Source organism: Caretta caretta, chromosome 6 (assembly GCF_965140235.1).
Source record: "Caretta caretta isolate rCarCar2 chromosome 6, rCarCar1.hap1, whole genome shotgun sequence".
In the NCBI taxonomy this organism is placed as follows: Eukaryota; Metazoa; Chordata; order Testudines; family Cheloniidae; genus Caretta; species Caretta caretta.
This window is the reverse complement of record NC_134211.1, coordinates 114,262,437-114,283,775: the sequence shown is the minus strand read 5'-3', so window position 1 is coordinate 114,283,775 and position 21,339 is coordinate 114,262,437. Positions and strand designations below refer to the sequence as shown.

The 21,339-nt window shown below is 40.0% G+C and overlaps 1 protein-coding gene across 4 annotated transcripts in view; it reads left to right on the top strand.

Annotated features, from left to right (window-relative positions):
• AKT1 (AKT serine/threonine kinase 1) overlaps positions 1-17,498 on the top strand; it is a 109,950-nt gene extending 92,452 nt beyond the window's left edge. For 3 of the 4 annotated variants that reach the window (XM_075129914.1, XM_048853621.2, XM_048853622.2), the window contains 3 exons: positions 7,948-8,035; positions 14,299-14,401; positions 15,882-17,498. In XM_075129914.1, coding sequence (XP_074986015.1) covers positions 7,948-8,035; positions 14,299-14,401; positions 15,882-15,961 — 271 coding nt within the window. In that variant the 3' untranslated portion in view covers positions 15,962-17,498. The remainder of the gene's footprint in view (positions 1-7,947; positions 8,036-14,298; positions 14,402-15,881) is intronic. The other variant, XM_075129915.1, reaches the window with a different exon arrangement.
• Positions 17,499-21,339: the final 3,841 nt, after the last annotated feature.

Genomic DNA, 21,339 nt, shown 5'->3' with positions numbered 1-21,339 from the left:
CTGGGCTTGCAGTTTTGTGCCTCTTCCACTAGGCTACAGGAAACTGTTTAGAAGCCTTCTCCTCCCCCGCCCCCCTCAAGTCACATGATTGCTAGAACTTTGTGTCATCATGAGACTGCCAGCAGCAGGAGTCGCCCATCCCGAAAATCAGCAACACTGAATTGATACTGGTAAGTGGTAGAGAGGGAGGAGAGAGCCCCAGTTATAAGGGAAATTGAACCATGTGATCCCCCACAATAAAATCTCTTTTCAGATGATGATATAGTGAAGTACTGTGCTTGGGAAATTTCAGCTAAATAGCCAGTAACTAATGAATCCTGGCCTGGTATCAGGGAATTTTAAGATTACAAATTACCTGTCCTATCTCAGCTGGTAATGTGTGAGAGCAGGGGTGGCCAACCTGAGCCTGAGAAGGAGCCAGAATTTACCAATGAACATTGCCAAAGAGCAACAGTAATATATCAGCAGCCGCTCCCAGCACCTCCCACCCACCGGCAGCCCTGCCAATCAGCATCTCCCCATGCCTCCTGCCCGCTGCAGTCAGCTGTTTCACAGTGCGCAGGAGGCTCTGGTGAGGAGCGAGGGCATGGCAGGCAGGGGGAAGGGACAGGGGCCTTGGGGGAGGGAGTGGAGTGGTGGCGGGACCTTGGGCAGAGCAGGGGGTTGAGCAGTGAGCAGCCCACAGCACATTGGAAAGTTAGCATCTGCAGCTCCAGCCTCAGAGTCAGTGCCTAGGCAAGGAGCCGCATATTAACCTCTGAAGAGCCACGTGCCACTCCGAAGCCACAGGTTGGCCACAATTTACCCAGGAACATAAGGATATCCTCAAATCCTTCCTCAAACAATGGTAAGAGAAACTCTACAAACTCATCCCCCATGAGCCCACCTGTGACAGGGGTTCTGAGTCAGGAGTTGACTCAGTAACCTGTCACTCAAATCCCCACAAATTTAACTGGAATCTAAGTGGAAGACCAGATAACAAGTAGGGCCACAGCTGAATGGCTATTTAGGAGAAGCAACCCCAGCAGCTGGGAGCATATAAATAGAGAGGAAGGAAGCCCTGGGAAGGGGGCTGACAGAGCCTCAAAGAAAGAAGATCTGGTTGCTGCTAGTACCATTCCCTTTTACCCCAGAAGTAAGAAGGGAAGTGACTGGGACTTGTATATATGTAAATAGTATGACAGTCAGCATCCTGAATGAACACTATCATAAAGCATGGTGGTGGTGAAGGTGACCTGGAGTGAGTGTGGTCTGTATCTAAGGTGGGAGAGACTCACAGGAATCCTCCCTGTGACACCACTCCATGGAGCTTCTCCATTCTTCCCAAGATACACAAACAAGGGAACCCCAGTAGACCCATCATCTAGCCACAGCATTCTTACTGAAGGAATATTGGAACTCAGAAACCATCCTAACCACTCAGGACACAAGGGACAGCTTCCTTCAGGACACAACTGACTTCCTCCAGAAACTCTGCAACATTAACAACCTCCCTCTGAACACCATCCTTACCACCATAGATGTCACTTCCCTATCAACCAGCATCCCTCACAATAATTGCATCACTGCCTGCCTCAAATATCGACAAGACAATGGTCAACTCTCAGATTTCCCCCCAAAACACATCACCAAACTCATCCATTTCATCCTCACCCATAACAATTTTACATTCGACAACAAACAATTTGTCCAAACCATGGGAACAGCCCTGGGTACTGGGATGGCTCCCCAATATTCCAGCCTCTTCATGGGCCATCTTGAAGAAGAATTTCTAGACAAATGCACCCCAAAACCAATGATATTCTTGAGATACCACCGGTGATATTTTTATTTTCTGGACAGATGACTTCAGCTCCCTCATAGATTTCTACCACAACTTCAACCACCATCACCTGTCCATTAAACTGTCTCTGGAACACTCCCACACTAACATCAACTTCCTGGACACCACAATCAACTTCAGTAATGGAACCCTTCAGACAACTATGTACAAGAAACCCACGGATCACCACACCTACATTCATAGATACAGTAACCACCTCAAACGCACCAAGATATCTGTTACCTACAGCCAGGCACTCAAATACCACAGAATATGCCCTGAGGAGAAAGTTAGGGATATACACCTTAACACACTTAAAACTACCTTCACCAAACAAGGACACTCAACGAGAGAAGTAGATCACATCATGGCACGGGCTACCCAAATACCCCAAGAGAACCTGCTTCAATACAGAAAAAAAAAACCCTCTGACTGCACACTCCTGATTGTCACCTGTCACCCCACACTGGAATCAATATGGGGTATCATGAAACAACTACAACCCATACTTGGTGTGGACCCTATTCTGAAAGATATCTTTCTTGAATCCCCTCTTCCGGCCTTCACACAACTCCCCATCCTATCCAAGCTCATCAGCAGCAGGAAGCTCCCCACAGATCAGGATGCACTGGACCCTAATAGAACAACAGATGCAAAACTTGAGACTTATCTCTACTGCTACAATGATCAACGCCCCCCCCCCCCAACACATCTTTCAAGATCCATGGATCCTACAAAACGTGGTGTATCTCATCCAGTGCACTATATGCCCCAATAACAACTATGTGAGTGAAACTAGACAATCACTATAGTCGCAAATGAATTCTCAGAGGAAAATGATAAAGGACAAAAACACCATATCACCTGTGAGTGAACATTTTTGACAAAGCGATCGCTCTGTATCTAACTCTTCCTCAAAGGAAACCTGCACAACACTTTCAAAAGATGAGCCTGGGAGCTTAAATTCATAATTTTACTAGACACTAAAAATCATGGTCTTAACAAAGACACTGAATTTATGGCTTATTACAACAATCCGTAACCCATTAACCCCCCTTTTTGTCCTATGACTACAGGGATATTAATGGACCACTTCACCTTCACATATTCTAACTACTTATGCTTAATTATCTGTTTGATCTTGTATTTGGTTGTGATGCTCTCAGTATCTTTCCCAGACCTGAAATAGATCTCTGTATAACTCAAAAACTTGTCCCTCTCACCAACAGAAGTTGGTCCAATAAAAGATATTATTACCTCACCCACCTTGTCTGTGAAAATTTAGGACCAAAGAGTTCCACAGCACTTCAGTGTGTTTAATGCATTTGTTTAACCAGTATACGTAGAGTGCTTTTCAGGGTTGGAATGGTAGAAATTTGAACGGAAGGAAGCAGATTCTGTAAACTTAGGTGTATTGAGTATGTGGTCTTTATCATAAAGTCAGAGGGATCACACTTTAAGACCTAGTAATGAAAAGTGGCTTAAGTTAGTGCTGATTTGGGACTACATAGGAATTGGAGACACTTGTGAAGCAGTGGATTCTAGCAACAATACAAACCGGAAATGGAAGGAATTCTGCTCCTTGGTTCCACAGTATTTGGAAAATGTGGGCCTACTGCCAAAATGTCATTCTTCTCTGCAGCATTCAAGTGAAATGAAGAGCATTTGGAAGGAACAAAGTGTGCCATTTATCACATACATCAGCCTGGTGCTAGCAATGATTAGATCTTCCTATACACAAGGTGGACCATAGGGAATATCTACTGTGGTGATTGATAAGGATTTTAATAACAGTGAGTTATGTCTTGAAAGCCCTGCAGGGGAATATTAAAATATTGTGTTTGAGATTTTGGAGTTGCTAAATATTTTAGCATAACAATATATATTGGAAATAAGTGGAGACCAACTGGAGAATAATGTGATTTAAGAGTCTGCTGGATAAAAGGTCACTGGGGAAGACCCAAAATGAGCAACCAGCAGAAGACAATCAATAACCTAGTGATTAATAGTGTAAAAGGCCTTCCAGATGATGATAGACTCATTGTATCCCATCTTGTGTGGTCTTGGCCCAGAAAGGATTTAAGCAGAAGCTCACTATCAGTGGGACTACTCACATGTTTAAAGTTAAGTACATGCTTAAATGCTTTTCTGGATCAGAACCATGCTGCAGTAGAGTTGAGATTATTAAAATAAAGAACTAGTACTATTTTTTTTAAGCTGTGAACGGAAATGGGTGCTCAGCATTGTTTAAACCCTTATATCGATGAGTTAGCTGAGATGATACTGAATCCATGATTCAGTAACCTTTTTTATTGTGTTTCTTTATAACTAGAGCCCTACCAAATTCACAATCATTTTGATCAGTTTCACAGCCAGAGGGTTTTAAAATTGGTCAGTTTCATGTTTTCAGATGTTTACATCTGAAATTTTATGGTATTGTAACCTTGGGGGTCCCAACCCAAAAGGTACCTGGAAGTGGATCTGATCTTCCCTTTCCCCACACTGAGTTGCCATGCAAGGGAAGGACAAGTCCTGTCCTTCCCCAGCCCAGCAGGGACTCGAAGCTAGGAGCCCCCTGATTGGGGCACTCCCAGCAGCAAGACGGAGATCAGATTTCACGAGGAAGGGCTTGTTGCATGGTCCGTGACACTTTTTTCGCAGCCATGAAATTGATAGGGCCCTAATTGTAATCCTGTCAGTGATTTAGGTATGCAGAATGATTACTGTATTTGCACTTGGTTTCTCTTCAGAATGATAGCTGGCTGTCTTTCACTTCTGGAGCACAGATGTTTGCAGTCAGATCATTAAAATAACTTCCAGGCTGCATGCAGTTTTATAAGTTCAGAGAATGCACATGTTTCATGGTTTTTTCTAAGCACCTTCCTAATGATGATTTTTCTCTTTTGAACCACAAGAGATGATTATTGTAAAAGGAAGATCAGCCTATTTCAGCCATTTATTTTTTATCACCACTGCATCTAAAATGATAGTACAATAGAGTAACAACTATATTTTTTGCTCAAACATGAGAATTCAAGACTAGTCCAGAAGGAAGACAGGCAGTCCTTAAGAAAGAAGTATGAAATAAAAAAGTTTACCAACCAGGAGATCCTGCGTGTTAGGACATGTTCCTTTCATCATCTTCAACGCAGCTTCCTCCTAAGAAGCAACACTTCTCATGATGTTGTTTCATTCAGGCAACCAGGCCTTGCATTTCTTTGTTGCACTGTTTGCATTTTGCACGCATCCTGTCTTACCCACAGGTAGAGGAGCTTCATTAAAATATTCCCAAACTGGGTCTCTTTTACGGTCTGCTGCCACTATAGGTTTTCCCTTCCAGTGAGAGAATGGTATGGTAGATCAATGAAGGCTACACTCAGAAAGACCTCAAGACTCCTAGAATATGCTGCTCAAATGGTTTCACTTTTGTTTCTACTGCCTGTCCCTCCCTTCTCACATTTATCTCCAGACTTCTTCTCCTTGTCCAGATCTATTCCGCTCCCAACAATCTTCTATTCATTGAACTTTTTGAAACTTTTCACTTTTAGAGAGAGGTACGTGATTGACTCTGTGTACACAAATTTGCAGAGGGACAGTAGGGTTGAGGTCTGTTATTTCTCACCTCTGTATATTATTTATTTATTGATTGATTTAAAAACATTTTTGCTGTTAACAAGCATGTTAGCTCTGGAGACACAAATCCACAGTTTGAGAACTGCAAAACTAAGCATCTCTGATGGTATCTTCTAGACTGAGCACTGAATCCCATTGGGTAGATAGAAAGATTAACCTAAATAATCTATACAGAAGCCTGTGGAACCCCATAAGATTGGGTCCCTAATCCATGAACTATTGGAACTCATTTACAAAACTTTTCTTAAACATTACATGAATATATTGTCTCATAGTATAGAATTCGAATTTATAATCCCTATTCCATTATGAGATATCTTTGAGCTATAATGTATCTTAATTAAAACTATCTTTAGATAGGTTTTTTCCTCAAAAAGCATTTTATCAAAAAAAATCCAATTTAAATTTAAAAAATCTGATTTTTTTTATTTATTTTTTTTTAAATCATTGATTTTTATCCACCCTGATTTAGACTATAGTTTTTTCTGTAGTTTCTACGTCTCGGTTCTCATTTAATCTTTGTAATATTTCACTGTAAACTTTTAATGGTGTATTGCTTTTATAGTTAGGATTGCAAGAATTGCAGAGTGAAATTGTGTTGTGGCTTGTGTTATAAGAGGAAGTGTGGCCCAGTGGTAAGGTGCTAGCCGGGGACTTGGAGTAGTGAGTTCAGTTCCCAGCTCTACCCTATTTCCTGTGTGATTGGGCAAGTCACTTAGCCACTCTGTGGCTCAGCTTCTCACCTGTAAAATGGGGATGATAATAGTTCCCTACCACACAAGGGTGTTTGGGAGGATAAATACATTAAAGTTCATGAGGTGCTCAGAAATTATGGTGATGGGCACCTTATGCAGGATGTCAGACTAGATTATCATAATGGTTGTAATGGTACCTTCCAGCCTTCATATCTGTGAATTTCATCTGTCTGAAGGTGATAGGTGAACTAGAAGCCTGTTGATCTGTGTGTGTGTTTTGTTCCAGAAGAACATGCTTTTTGTATTGTTTGGATAATGTGGTTCAGTCTTTGAGAGAAAGCATTTCACCCATATAATAAAGTTAAAACTCCTGTTGACTCAGGGCTTCTCTACACGTTAACTGGAACAAAAATAACTAAATTGTTTTAATTTATACCTGTAATTATGTTGGGTCATGTCTGTGTGAAGACTCTGTCGTAATAAAAGTGCCCTATCTCGATATAATTTAAATCAATAGAAAACCCATTGTGTTTCCCTGAATCCAGGAAGGAGGGTACTGTTTGTGTACAATTTGATAATATTATTTGTGTTATTATAGCACCAAGTGTCTTCTTATAATTTACATTTACATCAGGTTGCATAATTCATTTCTTTTTAAAGCCTTGTGTCTTTCACTGTTGGTCGTTAAGATCATTTTGGCTTCCAAGAAAATATCCCAGCCCACTGAGAAGTGACTACTCCTTGTAACAGAGTTAGAAGGAAGTCTGGCTAGCTCAGTCAGGGCTCACTCAACTCTTGTTACAAAATGTATTTTTAAGCTTCAGCTCTTCTCTGAAAGTTGACTAAAATGGCAACATGGAGTTCTGTGTTTGTGTTTCATTATCTTCCATAACAGCTTCTTAACAGTGAGAACAATTTACCAAGGGTCGTGGTGGATTCCCCATTACTGGAAATTTTTAAATCAAGATTGGATGTTTTTTGAAAAGATCTGATCTAGGAGTTATTTTGGGGAAGTTCTATGACCTGTATTATACAGGAGGTCAAATTAGATGATCACAGTGGTCCCTTCTGGCCTTGGAATCTATGAATCATATCAAATATTTCCACAAAGAGAGTTTTTTGATGGCCTGTAAGTTATGCTTCCAACAAATGATTAGTGTTCTACAGGTCAAATTCTGCCTTTCTTCATTTCTATGGTATAACTCCCATTATCTTCAGATTTTAGCTTTAATTTACACATGAGCAAACCTCATTCCCTTTTCCTAGTTGCCAGGTGTAACTGATTGGACCTCTAATTGGAACACAGTAAAACTTAATGCACAAGAAGGACTAGAATCCAGCTCACTCTCCCATAGGGATGCACAAGCTCTGCATGCTAAAAGTAATAACTTACTTTTGCCCCTAAAACAAATATGAATTAGAGCAGAGATGTTGAGTAAGAGAAGCCCCCTTTTAAAGTCACATAATAGAACTTCATTTTGAGGTCAGATAGTTTGAAGCACAAATTTTAGATGCATCTTTTTCTGTATCAATAATTTGTCTCTTTAAAATAGTTCCACTAGAGGTTTTGAAAGCATGTTGAAGTCTGAAATGGACAATCAAACAGTATTCATGAGTCTTAGTAGACGAAACAAATGCATCAAGGTAAAGGCTTGTTCTCAGACCCGAAACTGATAAACTGTTGGTTACTTAACCATATAACCCATGACTTCCTCACTTCTCAGTAATAATCTTATTTGAAAACTACATATGCTCAAGTGTTCTTTTTTTTTTTTTTTTTTTTTTGCCCCAAAACAGGTTAGGTGGTGGCTCTGATGATGCAAAGGAGATTATGCAACACAAATTTTTTTCTGGCATTGTTTGGCAAGACGTATATGAGAAAAAGGTACTTATAATAATTCCTCTGATGTAAAGTGGGTTTGTGGAGAAACTGAATACGTTTGAGGTGGTCCCCTATATTGGTTATTGAAGATTACTTCATAAAAAAGGTTTGCTATGTTTCTGAGTCAGCTTTTCTAAGCCAGAATTGTTACATAGTTCTTACACCAATATAGTTCTTTATTTCTAACTAAAAAATTCCTGCTAAAGAAAACATATCTAAATCAATAATAGGAGTAAAAGAGAATCTGTTAGGTCAAAAATGGCTCAAAATATTAGTTTTTTGTAAACACAAGCTTTTACAAAACTGGTTTCCATGAATTCTGTTTTAATTCTAGTTGAAACAGTTTTCTCTTTAACAAGTGATACCCCTAAGATGCTTGAAGCCCAGAAACTGGCTCATTGAACCAGTGCCTGAGACTCTGAACATGAAACTAATCAGAAATAATAGCGAAACTGCTTTTTGCTTTTTCGCATTTCTCTCTGTTTGAATAATGCAAATAGACTAGATCAGACAAATAGCATAAACACAGCAAAGTAAAACTTGGATTTTTTTAAAGTTAGTCCAGTTCTAGTAAGGGGTTTGTGACAAAGAAGGGAAGGACAATTTTAAGTATCTGAATTCATGGTTTGTCACCTTCTTTTCTGAAGCCCTGCCCCCATGTTCTCTAACAAGAGCCCCTAGAGTCAGAGAGACTGACCAGCTGCCATGTGACTGGCATAACCACTATTCTGTCAGTGATGTCGGCCTCAGTCACTTCCTCCTCCATTATCTTAGTGCCATCTTCCACGTTGCCCTCATTACCTCTTCCGAGAGTTTCCCTCCACTCATTCAAGTCCCTCCTCACACACACTTTTGTCATGACACCCACATGGAACTCAGACATCTACTTAGTGATAAAAAGAGAAACTACTTCATCATGCCATGCACTAGCCATTGTTGAGTAACGGTGTGATTTTATTCATGTTATCCCACTTTGCCCTCCGTACTGTCTTGTTTTCCCCGCATCATATCAGAGCTAATTTAATTAGGAGGCAAGAGTCATATCTTCCCTTGGTTTTGGAAAGTGCTAAAGCCGCCTTTGGGCCTCAGTAGGCATCAATAATAATTTATTTTTAACCTGAAAGTCTCTTATTAATGAATAGAAATGTATGATCTGCTCAGGGTTTTAGCTTTTGGTATAACTAATGTAATAATATGTTAGCAGTTTCCATATCATACCAGTAGAGATTAACATTGTTGGCTTTCCTATTGTATTGGGAGTACAAAGGGTACCCTATCTTCTCCTTCCAAAACTTCCCTCTCTCCTTGCACAAATGTGTCCCTCTTTGTATTCCTGATAAAGTTATGAAGATTTTGAATAGTCCCCTGGAGAACGCAAAAGATACAGCAAACAAAATGTAATATGACACGCACATTCCTAATACTAGAAGACTCTTGTATTAGAAAAGATGGTTGCCCCTTTATATCATTTCACAGAAGGGAGAGAGATGCATCTGAATCCTGATGAAATATTTCAGCATTGCATGTTTCACACTTGAATGCCTATGCATCATTCAGCATATATTGATCCTTTTAAAGGATGCTGTCCAGGTTGCCAGACTAAAATTTTAACCTGTTGTATTATATACACATTTTAATATTTACAATATAACTCTGCCCTTCTGGTTCTGGAAAATCTGTCATTTCCTCTAAAAGAAAACGTTGTAACCGACAGAACTCCAACTCTTCTGCTGGGCAAGTGGAAAACAAACCCTAGAACTATGTTAATTCATGATCACACATGCATGTTTTACTGGGCGCCTCTCATTCTGCCTGCTCTATTCTTGTCAGAAAGCAGAGTTCTGAAATTTACAAGGATCTCAATTCTTGAGAGAATAGGAGTTGTGTATATTCCATACTCTGTCTGCTCCCCAGACTAAGGCAGCCAAACAAATTGGAGGGATAGCAAGTCATTTATTTTCCTTTTGTGCATCTGCCAGGAAACAAAGAGCTGTCTGGAAGGTCTGATTTTGGGTCTACTAGCCTTGACAATATCCCTTTTAAGACCAGATATCAAAGGAGACTGCCACATGCAGAATGTCTGCAGTGAATTTATCAGGTCTTGGACTTCTGCGTGCCAGCATTCTGACTGCAGAGTTTACACAGTTCAGGGTAAAAAATATTGTTTTTAATATGATCTTCATGAAGCTTATAGTGCGTGGTGACGGGCCAAAAACTTCAGTCTTTTTTCCCAGTCCCTCCAGACCTTTGCTGCCTTGGGGAAAAGAGTGCCTGGATCAAGACTACCTCTGACATTGTCTTTGCAAAACCAAAACCCAGCCTCTTTGGCCCATTTCTAGCAAGCAGGCAAATCAGAAATTGGATCTAAGACATTATCTACTGTAGAAATACCCACTCTGTGAAAGCCAAAGAGACAGGTTTAAGTGGCCTGGAGGGGCTTCTGAAAGTGATAGAATATCACCCCATAGTGAGTGAAATATGCTACATGAATCTCTGGGACAGACATGGTTCCCCAGTGTCATCAGGAAATGTTGAATATGTTTACATAATTGAGATTTTGTATGAACAAGGACATTTTCTGGGAGACAAGACCTTGCTTTGAACAACAGGGAGTTTGGCTGAGTTTGTCTAGTCACAGAAATTTAAAATCTTTATCAGAAGATCCCTGCTGAAAATCTTTGCCATTTGTCCTTGGAGAAGGCTGCATTTTAACTGTGCAATACTTCATCCTTCCACAAACTCCATGTAAATATTGATATTTTAATTGCATCTTCTCACCAGTTTCTCTTGGCTAGGTAAGCAACTTAAGTCCACGTATCTTATGCTGGCATGCAGCAACATTACATTATAAGTGGCACCTCTCAACCATAGTCTGCTGAGCTATTGCAGTGAGGGCTGCAATCCACTTAATAAATCCACTTAATAAAACAAACCTCCTTGCTACATTCTCCCACTTCCCCTCGTAGTTCAATAATCCAAATCTGACCATATGCAAAAATATTGCCCTCGTTTTGTAGGTGCAGCTCACCCTGTCTTAGATTGTATTTTACAAGTATTTTGTAAAAAATAATCTAAAACACATCTTATACTTGTTTTCTGTTTCCTTCTGTGGTTCCCAGTCATTCTCTAGCATAGAGTTTAGGTTTCTGCTGCAGAGCCCGAGTCCTTAATCACTCACGCATTCTGAGACTCAGCACTGCAGACAATTTAGAGAGTGACGGGGAGCAGCACATGTGCCAAAATCACCATTAGCTAAATGGGTTATGGATAGAACAAACACGCAAAAAGGGCCAAGCTATTGCTTAGATGGAGAAACTGCCTTATGGATGATCAGAATATTGAGGGTTCAGTATCAGGGAGAAAGGATGTTTATCCTCACAAAAAAATAGATTGGTCGGACTCACTTGAGAATAGGATTGTTATCTTATGAAATGGAGCTCCCTTCTAATGTACCTCTAATAACATATAGACTACAAAGCCTTCATTTTCAATAGGGTCCAATAATTTGGGGTACTTAACATTGATATCTGAACCATTAGTGATTATCTTTGAAAAGTCATGGAAGATGGTAGAGATTCCAGATGACTGGAAAAGGGCAAATATAGTGCCGATCTATTAAAAGCTGGAGTATTGTGTTCAGTTCTGGGCATCACATTTCAGGAAGGATGTGGACAAATCGGAGAAAGTCCAGAGAAGAGCAACAAAAATGATTAAAGGTCTAGAAAACATGACCTATGAGGGAACATTGAAAAAAAAAAATTGGGTTTGTTTAGTCTGGAAAAGAGAAGACTGAGAGGGGACTTAATAACAGTTTTCAAGTACATAAAAGGTTGTTACAAGGAGGAGGGAGAAAAATTGTTGTTCTTAACCTCTGAGGATAGGACAAGAAGCAATGGCCTTAAATTGCAGCAAGGGACATTAGGTTGGACATTAGGAAAAACTTCCTGTCAGGGTGGTTAAGCACTGGAATAAATTGCCTAGGGAGGTTGTGGAATCTCCATCATTGGAGATTTTGAAGAGCAGGTTAGACAAACACCTGTCAGGGATGGTCTAGATAATACTTAGTCCTGTCATGAGTGCAGGGGACTGGACTAGATGACCTCTCAAGGTCCCTTCCAGTTCTATGATTGAGACCTCTTAAAGGGGCCTGAATTTCTGAAAGTGCTGAGCACTTATCCAATCCTCAGACTCCTTCAAGGTATCATTGGACACCCAAAGTGATTAGTTAGTTTTGAAAATTTAGGTTTAAAATATGTATATTGTTTGCATATTGTAACTGTATTAGGTATTTATAATAAGGGCCATTTTTAAAACAGTTGTATTCTCACTTCCCATAAAGTTCAATTGTTGGTTCTAAACCTCACAGGATTTTTCTTTGAAGTATCACCAGATTCTGTGTCTGTGGATCATATTTTTGTCTTTAATTTTAAATCTAATCTGAAATAAAATTAAAGGGGCCTAATGGTATTATTTATTGTATGTATTGCAGTAGCAACTAAGGAAGTGTTATTTCCCCTTTTGCGTAACACAGGAACTAGGGTCAGGTTAATAGGCAGCAGGTTTAAAACAAACAAAAGGAAGTAGTACTTAACATAACAGAGTCAACCTGTGGGGGGAGGGATAGCTCAGTGGTTTGAACCCAGGGTTATGAGTTCAATCCTTGAGGGGGCCATTTAGGGATCTGGGGCAAAAATTGGGGATTGGTCCTGCTTTGAGCAGGGGGTTGGACTAGATGACCTCCTGAGGTCCCTTCCAACCCTGATATTCTATGATTCTATGATTCTATGAACTCATTGCTAGGGGATGTTGTGAAGGCCATAACTATAACTGGGTTCAAAAAAGAATTAGACAAGTTCATGGAGGATAAGTCCATCAATGGCTATTAGCCAAGATGGTCAGGGATACAACCCCATGCTCTGGGTGTCCTAAGCCTCTGATTGCTAGATGCTGGGACTGGACGACAGAAGATGGACCATTTGATGATTGCCTGTTCTGTTCATTCCCTTTGAAGCACCTGGCATTGGCCACTGTTGGAAGACGGGATACTGGGCTAGATGAACCATTGGTCTGATCCAGTGTGGCCGTCCTTAAGTTATTTGACCTTGTTGTGCCTACACCAGGGACTAGGTCAGCATAGCTACAGCACTCACAGTGTGGATTTTTCATGCCTCTGAGCACCATAGCTACGTAGATCTGTCTTTTAATTGTAGACCAGGCCTGAGTGATTTAATGTTCTGCTTAGCTAACGTAGTCCCTGCAGTTTCAGTGGGATACAGTATGCTTCCATGATCCCATTCCCCAATTGTTGTGTTGCCTAGTGTAGTGTAGTTGCTATTACGACTGCCAGATTTATCCCCAGTGGTGGGTGAACTGATGCCCAGCATCATGTCCTCTGTGGAAGGGCTACAGACTGTGACTTCACACTCAAGTTTCTGCTGTATCATGTAGTGGGAAACAGAACAAGGTTTGTCTACCAGATATGCTGCCTTCCAGAACTGCACATTACAAAATCCTTTGGAACGCTGCATCTGCATAAGACCAGCATGGTGGGCGTGCTACTTCCCACGCTCCCTCCTCCCTCACCCCATTCAAACAGCTCTGTTTACCTAGAGTCCTGCTGCCGGACTCCCTGCTTACACGGGGCTGACTTCTACCCCTCACACCCAAGAGAGTTTAACAGCACAGCGTAGGGTCTTATTAGTGCTACTCATGGTTTAGCCAGAGAAGGATGCAATGTAAGAAGCTCTCCACTGACCATGCCAGTTTCCCTTAAACCTTCAGAGCTCCAGAAGTGCAGAGTTTATATCCAGTTGTTTCCATGGGATAGGAGGGAGCTGTAAAGCCACTGAAGTACAGCTCCTCTCCCTCTGAACAATTTTGGGTAATTAGGCAGGCTTTCTGCTCCTTTTGCCCCTCTCATGCCTAAAGCAGAGGTGATAAGGCCTATAGTATGTATACTATTTTTAAAAAACAGACTATTAATTTCTTAACTGTAAATATCAGCTATTTATTTATTGCTTGAAGTAGCATCAAGAGCTCACAACTCTTTCTACTGCAAACACGATTTAGAAACAAAGCCGTTCACATCCTATAAACAGCAAATGCACATTTAAATACTTTGTATTGTATACGTTTCTTTCCTACGAGCCATGATTTTATTAGCAGTATAGGAAAAGTCACTGTGGTTTATAGCTGAAATTCAAAGCCAACCTATAAAGAATGTATTTCAATAAACTATAAGCTTGCAGTATTTTTGTGTCTTTCAGCTTATACCTCCATTTAAACCACAAGTTACATCTGAAACAGACACAAGGTATTTTGACGAAGAATTTACAGCACAGATGATTACAATCACTCCACCTGACCAAGGTAAAGTTTCCTAAATATTTCTCTCTTTCTTTTTAGGCCCACCCCAAGATAATATTCAGTAGTGTTATCTGGCCTTATAGAAAATATCAGAGAAATGTCCGTTCAGATTCATCTGGGTTTCTTCATATACAGTAATTAAACTGTATGATTATACTTGATCATGGTGTTAGTAAACTGATATGGAGCTTTTCACTGTTAGTTTGCCTATTCAGATCTGGGATGGCGGCAAAGATGGGTCCATACCAAACTTCCAGCTCCAGCTTTGGGATGTTTAGAAATCTGAAACTGAATTTTGCACCCTGAGCCCATCTCTAATTGATAGTACCAGAAAGTTGTTATCCAGTGGCTGCTCAGTGAGCTATGTGATTTGATCTGGCGGTCTGAGTCCCTATCCTCATAAATGCCTCGAAAACCAATACTATAACCGACCCCATTATTAGTAGCCTCAGCAGAGAAGCCAACTATTGACTGGGCATAGAAACTGAATTGCCCTCTCAGCCCCTACTGGTGGTCTCTCCAGTCTAGTGTTTTGGGGAAGTGTAAATGACTGTACCCACTCCACAGCTAAATAGAGACTTCCAGTCTGGTGCCTTTCACAGGCATAGAACATCATAAAGAGAACTGAGTAGAAACTGGATTTTTTGTTGTGGGGAGTTCTGAGAGTTCAAAATTTGGTTTCTGTTCTGAAATGGAACTAAAACAAAATATATGAAATATCTTAGAAAATGAAGTTCTGAGAAAAAGAATAATTTCAGGTCAGTTGAAATGTTTAATTTTGCAAGATCAGAAAGTTTCATTCTAATTTTGACATTTTACAAAAATTGATATAAAAATGTTAATAAGTTGTTTCAAAATAATAAATCAAAATGCTTCATTCTGAAAATGTCAGAACACTTTGCACTGGCTCTTTTCCAAATGAAATAATGTTCAAATTAACAAGTTTCCTCAAAACATTTCATTTTCAATGAATTGGCATTTTCCAACAGAAAAACATTCCGTTGGAAAATTTCCAACCACCAATATTCATAAGCTTAGAAATGCATACACATACACATGGTGTATATTAACAAACACTTGTTGCATAATGGCTAATGTGCTTTTTTAATTTAAGTATACTCTATTTCCATGGTAACTTAGCATTCACTTTGTACTACTAGACACGGAGGGGTGAAAATTCAGTACAGTGAGTATGGATTCAGCCATACAACTTCCAGCAATGTTAAATGGACACCAACACAGCTACATCTCTGTGCTGAAAATTAACTTCTTCTGTGACTTACATTAAATAGAGAGTCAAGGCAGGTCTTAAGTTTGATGCCTTTCTGTTACTATCTTTAGCTATATTTTTAGTTTGGGGTCTAGGGGGGAAGTTACAATGCATTTGTTCCAAGACATGAAAATCATTAACCTCCGCTCTGTTTAAAATCAAAATATACGCGGCATTATTCAATGTGGGTAAAATTTATTTTTCTCTTTGCAGATGACAGTATGGATTGTGTAGATAATGAGAGAAGACCTCATTTTCCTCAGTTCTCCTATTCAGCCAGTGGAACAGCGTAATGTTTTGCCTTTTTTCCCATTCAGAAACAAAACCGACTACATTTTGGGGACCTTACTTCAATGGACACTAGAAAACCGTCTGCATTATCGGAATTACAAACTATGTTTGTACTACAATTTACATGAATTTGTTGGAAGCCTCACAGATTCTGTATTTAAAACAATTCTCTGATGCATTTTTGAGAAGAAAACATTTAAGAATGGATTTGTTTAAGTCAACCTTTTATGCTGAATGACTAGGTTTTTAAGAATACGTACCAAAACAGTTTACATTAGAAATAATTAAGATATTCAACATATCAGCAACTCTGACCAGAAAAATCCCCTTATTTTATTTATTTCATACAGGTCATTATCTAAATATAGAATCTGCACTCTGAACAATTAGATTTATTTAGGAAGCTATAAAGACTTTAGTAGCTAGTGCAATAATATAAGCAACGAAGTGAACAAACTCTGGAGAGTTAAAGGTTCAAACTCACTTTGGACAGCAATGAAGTGTCATCCTACTCCAGAAAATCAACTATAGGAACAGCATTAATGGCCTCAGTGAGGTAGTTCAAAAAGCAAGTTATTTTGTTATAACATCTGCTACAAGACATTATGTATCAAATTGAATTCTGTGGAATCTAGTCCATTTCTACATCGCACAGATGAGTATTCCCTTCAAGATAGTGCATTTAATTATTCCATTTGTCTAATGTTTAAGAGTATTTAACAGGATTGGCTGCTCAAAACTTAGAGAACAGTCTGATTACCAATCTAATCTAAAATGCTGTACTGCAGAATTGCCCCACTTTGTACAGTGTATAAAAAGCCACACACAGGTCTAAGGGAGAAATTCATCTTGATGAATGAATCAACCAAACAGAAGTAAATTATGGCACTGAAGTAATGACTTGTCGCTGCTTTTTTTTTTTTAAAGAGAAGTTGTATAAAGATACGTAAACAATTACTGTTTGCATCATGCCAGACAATTTCCTCACTCTTCAGTGTGCATTCAAGGTATCAGGCAACTGTCATTGGTGCCTTCTGACTCTTGAAGAAGCACTTTAACGTGTTTCCCGTAAATAAGAAAAAAAGAAAGAAGGTTGAAACTTTCTCTGTGTTTGAGTAATAGGGTGTTCAAGTGAATATATTTTGTTTTTAATCTTAGTGAGAAATTCCCCCACTCCCTTTTTTGTTGTTGTATCATGTTTCTTTGTAACTTTCGTAAAAACAGTCTTATTCTGCCTCTACTGCCCAAATGACTTTATTCCCTTGTAGGTTGCATTCTTTTAGATCGCTTTTTGTTTTCATTCTCTTGACTGTATAAAAATGATGAAATGTACTGCAGTTAATTAGCATTTATTTTTTTAATTTGGAAGAGAGTGTATTGGAAATACCCTCACTTCCCCTTTCCACGAGAAACTACTGTGGTCCAGCAGAAAGCCCATTGCCGTGACTTTTTTTTGTACACAAGGTTCGACTCTAGTATTTTTACTTATGATATGGAAGTTTCCCTCTAAATACTTAAATAAAAATTGCTTAAACACGGTAGGTGCTTATTTCTTTTGATAGGAGCTTTATGGATTCAGAGAAATGTGAAAGCTGTTCTCAAATTTCTCTCCATCGTTCCCTGATCCAAACTCTAAAGCTCTCACCTCTGTGAGTGGAATTTGCCTTCCCTACACTCCTTCCTTTTGCTGCTGGTTTAGTAACAGGTGTTTTCAGCAGTAAATTGTTAAAGAAATAATTCATTCTGCACTGGAAGATCTTCTCTAGGGGGGATGAAAAAGGAAGGGACTCACTTTGCCATGTTTAGTCTGTGAGCTGTCGCTGATGTCAGTGGGACTAATCATTAAAAGTCTGCAGGATCAGGTCACCTGAGCTCTCTGCACAAGAAAGGGCTGGAGTATAATTAAGGTGTGACATGCAGGAATGTTGCTAAATCTTTATTTCCTGCCCCAGTCACTTGAGTCAGGGCCACAGGAGGCCAGTATTCATTGACTCCAGGGGCTCCTGTTAAAACGAGTGTTCCCTCTCCTTGTAGGTGCTGGAAAAAAAATACTGTGTTGTTTAAACACAATATATTTGAAGCTAACCATGGATGCTTCAGCTGTGCAATAAGCAACAAAACACCCAAACCAGGTCTGTTTGGTTTAAGCAACGGGCTGTAATTCCTAAAAAGTTTACTGTCCACCAAAGCTCAAGTTCTTACCAGGGAGCGTAAGCGTTTCTCTGCAGTCTTCTTCACCCAACCAAGCAATAATTATTAAGCATCATGGTGGGCTAGGAGCATCAGCATGTGTCTGTGTGGTCACATGAAATTTTGGGGGGCAGAGTGAGGTCTATTTCCTTGCAAAGGGATGCCTTCAGTGTGTGCCAGACAGCATGCCCCATTTGTCTTATATAACACATCCTTGAGTCCTATTGCTTTTGACCCTGTGCCTAGGTTTGGGTTAAGAAATGGAGCCAACCAGCACACCAAGACCAAATAGGGCTAAGTTAAAAATTACTTAGCAAGTTAGCTGACTTCAAGGCACCAAGGCCTGATGAAATACATCCTAGAATACTCAAGCAGCTGACTGAGGAGATATCTGAGCCATTAGCAATTATCTTCGAAAAGTCATGGATGATGGAAGAGATGCTGGAGGACTGGAAAAAGGCAAATATAATGCCAATATATAAAAAGGGGAATAAGGCCAACCTGGGGAATTACAGACCAGTCAGCTTAACTTCAGTACCTGAAAAGATAATGGTGCAAATAATTAAGCAATCAATTTGCAAACATCTAGAAGATAATAAGGTGATAAGTAATTCAGCATGGATGTGTGAAGAACAAATGTCAAACCAACCTAATATCTTTTTTTGACAGGGTAACAAGCCTTGCGGATGTGGGGGAAGCAGTAGATGTGGTATATCTTGACTTCAGTAAGGCTTTTGATACTGTCTCGCAAGACCTTTTCGTAAACAAATTAGGGAAATACAACCTAGATGGAGCTACTATAAGGTGGGTGCATAACTGGTTGGAAAATTGTTCCCAGAGTAGTTATCAGTGATTCACAGTCAAGCTGGAAGGGCATATCACATGGGGTCCTGCAAGGATCAGTTCTGAGTCCAGTTCTGTTCAATATCTTCATCAGTGATTTAGATAATGGTATAGAGAGTACACTTATAAACATTGCAGACGATACTGAGCAGTTAGGGGTTGCAAATGCTTTGGAGGAGAGGATTAAAATTCAAAATGATCTGAACAAATTGGAGAAATGGTCTGAAGAAAACAGGATGAAATTCAATAAGGACAAATGCAAAGTACTCCACCACTTAGGAAGGAAGAGGCAGTTGCACACATACAAAATGGGAAATGACTGCCTAGGAAGGAGTACTGCAGAAAGGGATTTGAGGGTCATAGTGGATCACAAGCTATGTATGAATCAACAGTGTAACAATATTGTAAAAAAATCAAACATCATTCTGGGCTGTATTAACGGGAGTGTTGTAAGCATGACACGAGAAGTAATTCTGCTCTACTCCTCACTGATTCAGTCTCAGTGTCCAGTTCTGGGGGCTACATTTCAGGAAAGATGTGGACAAACTGAAAACATCCAGAGAAGAGCAACAAAAACGATTAACGGTCTAAAAAACATTACATAGGAGGGAAGATGGAAAAAATTGGGTTTGTTTAGTCTGGAGAAGAGAAGACGGGGCGGGGGGGATGTGGACATAACAGTTTGCAAGTTCATAAAACGTTGTTACAAGGAGGAGCGAGAAAAAATTTACTAGTTAACTTCTGAGGATAGGATAAGAAGCAATGGGCTTAAATTGCAGCAAGGGAGGTTTAGGTTAGACATTAGGAAAAACTTCCTGTCAGGGTAGTTAGCACCGGAATAAATTGCCTAGGGAGGTTGTAGAATCTCCATCATTGGTGATTTTTAAGAGCAAGTTAGACAAACACCTGTCAGGGAGAGTTTAGATAAAACTTATTCCTGCCTTGAGTACAGGGTACTGGACTAGAAAACCTCTCAAGGTCCCTTCCAGTCCTACAATTTTATGATTCTACAAGTTGTTACAAGTTCTGAGCCAACATATATATAAAGCATCCTAATATAGGTTGCAATAACTTCTGCCTATTTGTTTAAACCTCCCAAAGAGCGACCTTGCCTTCCAAATGCAGAAAGACAAGAGTCAGAAAAATAATGTAATCCATCTCAGATGCTCCAGAGAAAAGTTATATCTCGCTGGGGTGTTTTGCCAGTTTGCTGCGGTGATAGATTCTGTCTCAATACCACCACACAAAATGCCACTTAGCGGAACAACAACAAAACCCTGCAAATCAGTAAGAACCAACTAATGAAGCCAGTGTTAACAGAGTAAAACAGTCACCAATTCTGTTTCACAGTATGGTCCGCATCTTAATAGAGTGTCTCATGGATCATATCCCCTCCCATTTGCGATTATACCACCCATCTTGCCTCTGATTGCATGATATCCCTACGGCTATTACACTTGCTTACATGGAAATGTAACATCTTTTTAACTTTCATTATGATTTAGTAGATGAAGATAAGGAGAGTCAGTTGCATGTCAATCACTGTGAACAACACCCTGCATCCCGCCTGTTAGGCTCATTGTTGACGCAGCCCTCTCTCTAGGTCCCCACATCCAGGATAGTCTTGCAGATTCTTTCTGCATAACGTTGCTAAGGACAAGTCTACGTTAGAGTGCTACATCGGTGTAACTGCACTGATGCAGCTGCGCCGCTGTAGCACTCTGGTGAAGATGCAGTCTGCTGACAGGAGAATGCTCTCCAGTCAGCATAATTACTCCACCTCCGCCAGAGACAGAAGCTATGCTGGTGGGAGAGTGTTTTGCACTGACATAGCGCCGGTGTGGACAGCGCTTAAGTCAATGTAACTTACATTGCTCAGGGGTATGAAAAACTCTCCACCCCGAGCGATGCAAGTTGCATTGACTTAAGCGGTAGTGTAGACCAGCCCTAAAATACAGCCTTCCTCTAACCGTCCATTCAGCTAAAACTCTCACCCAGGCTTTTATCATAACATCCTTCTCTTTGGCTTCTACAAATGCTACTTTCCATGCTCATATCTATTCAGAATGCTGTCACAAAGATGATTTTCCTAGCCCATCACTTTGTCCATGTCACCGTCTCTTTACATCCCTTCTCTATCACATCAGACATAACTACTTGTCTTCACTTTCAAGCCCCTTCATGGCCTATCCTCACCCTATCTATCGTCTTTCGTTCAGAATCAGGATGTCATCCTTTGCCTCCAATTGGCACATGAGGCCAACCTCCATCTCCCATTTGTTAAATTTGCAAACAGGCTTTCTCCCATGCTGCCCCACATGCTTTGGAGGAACTCACCATAAACATC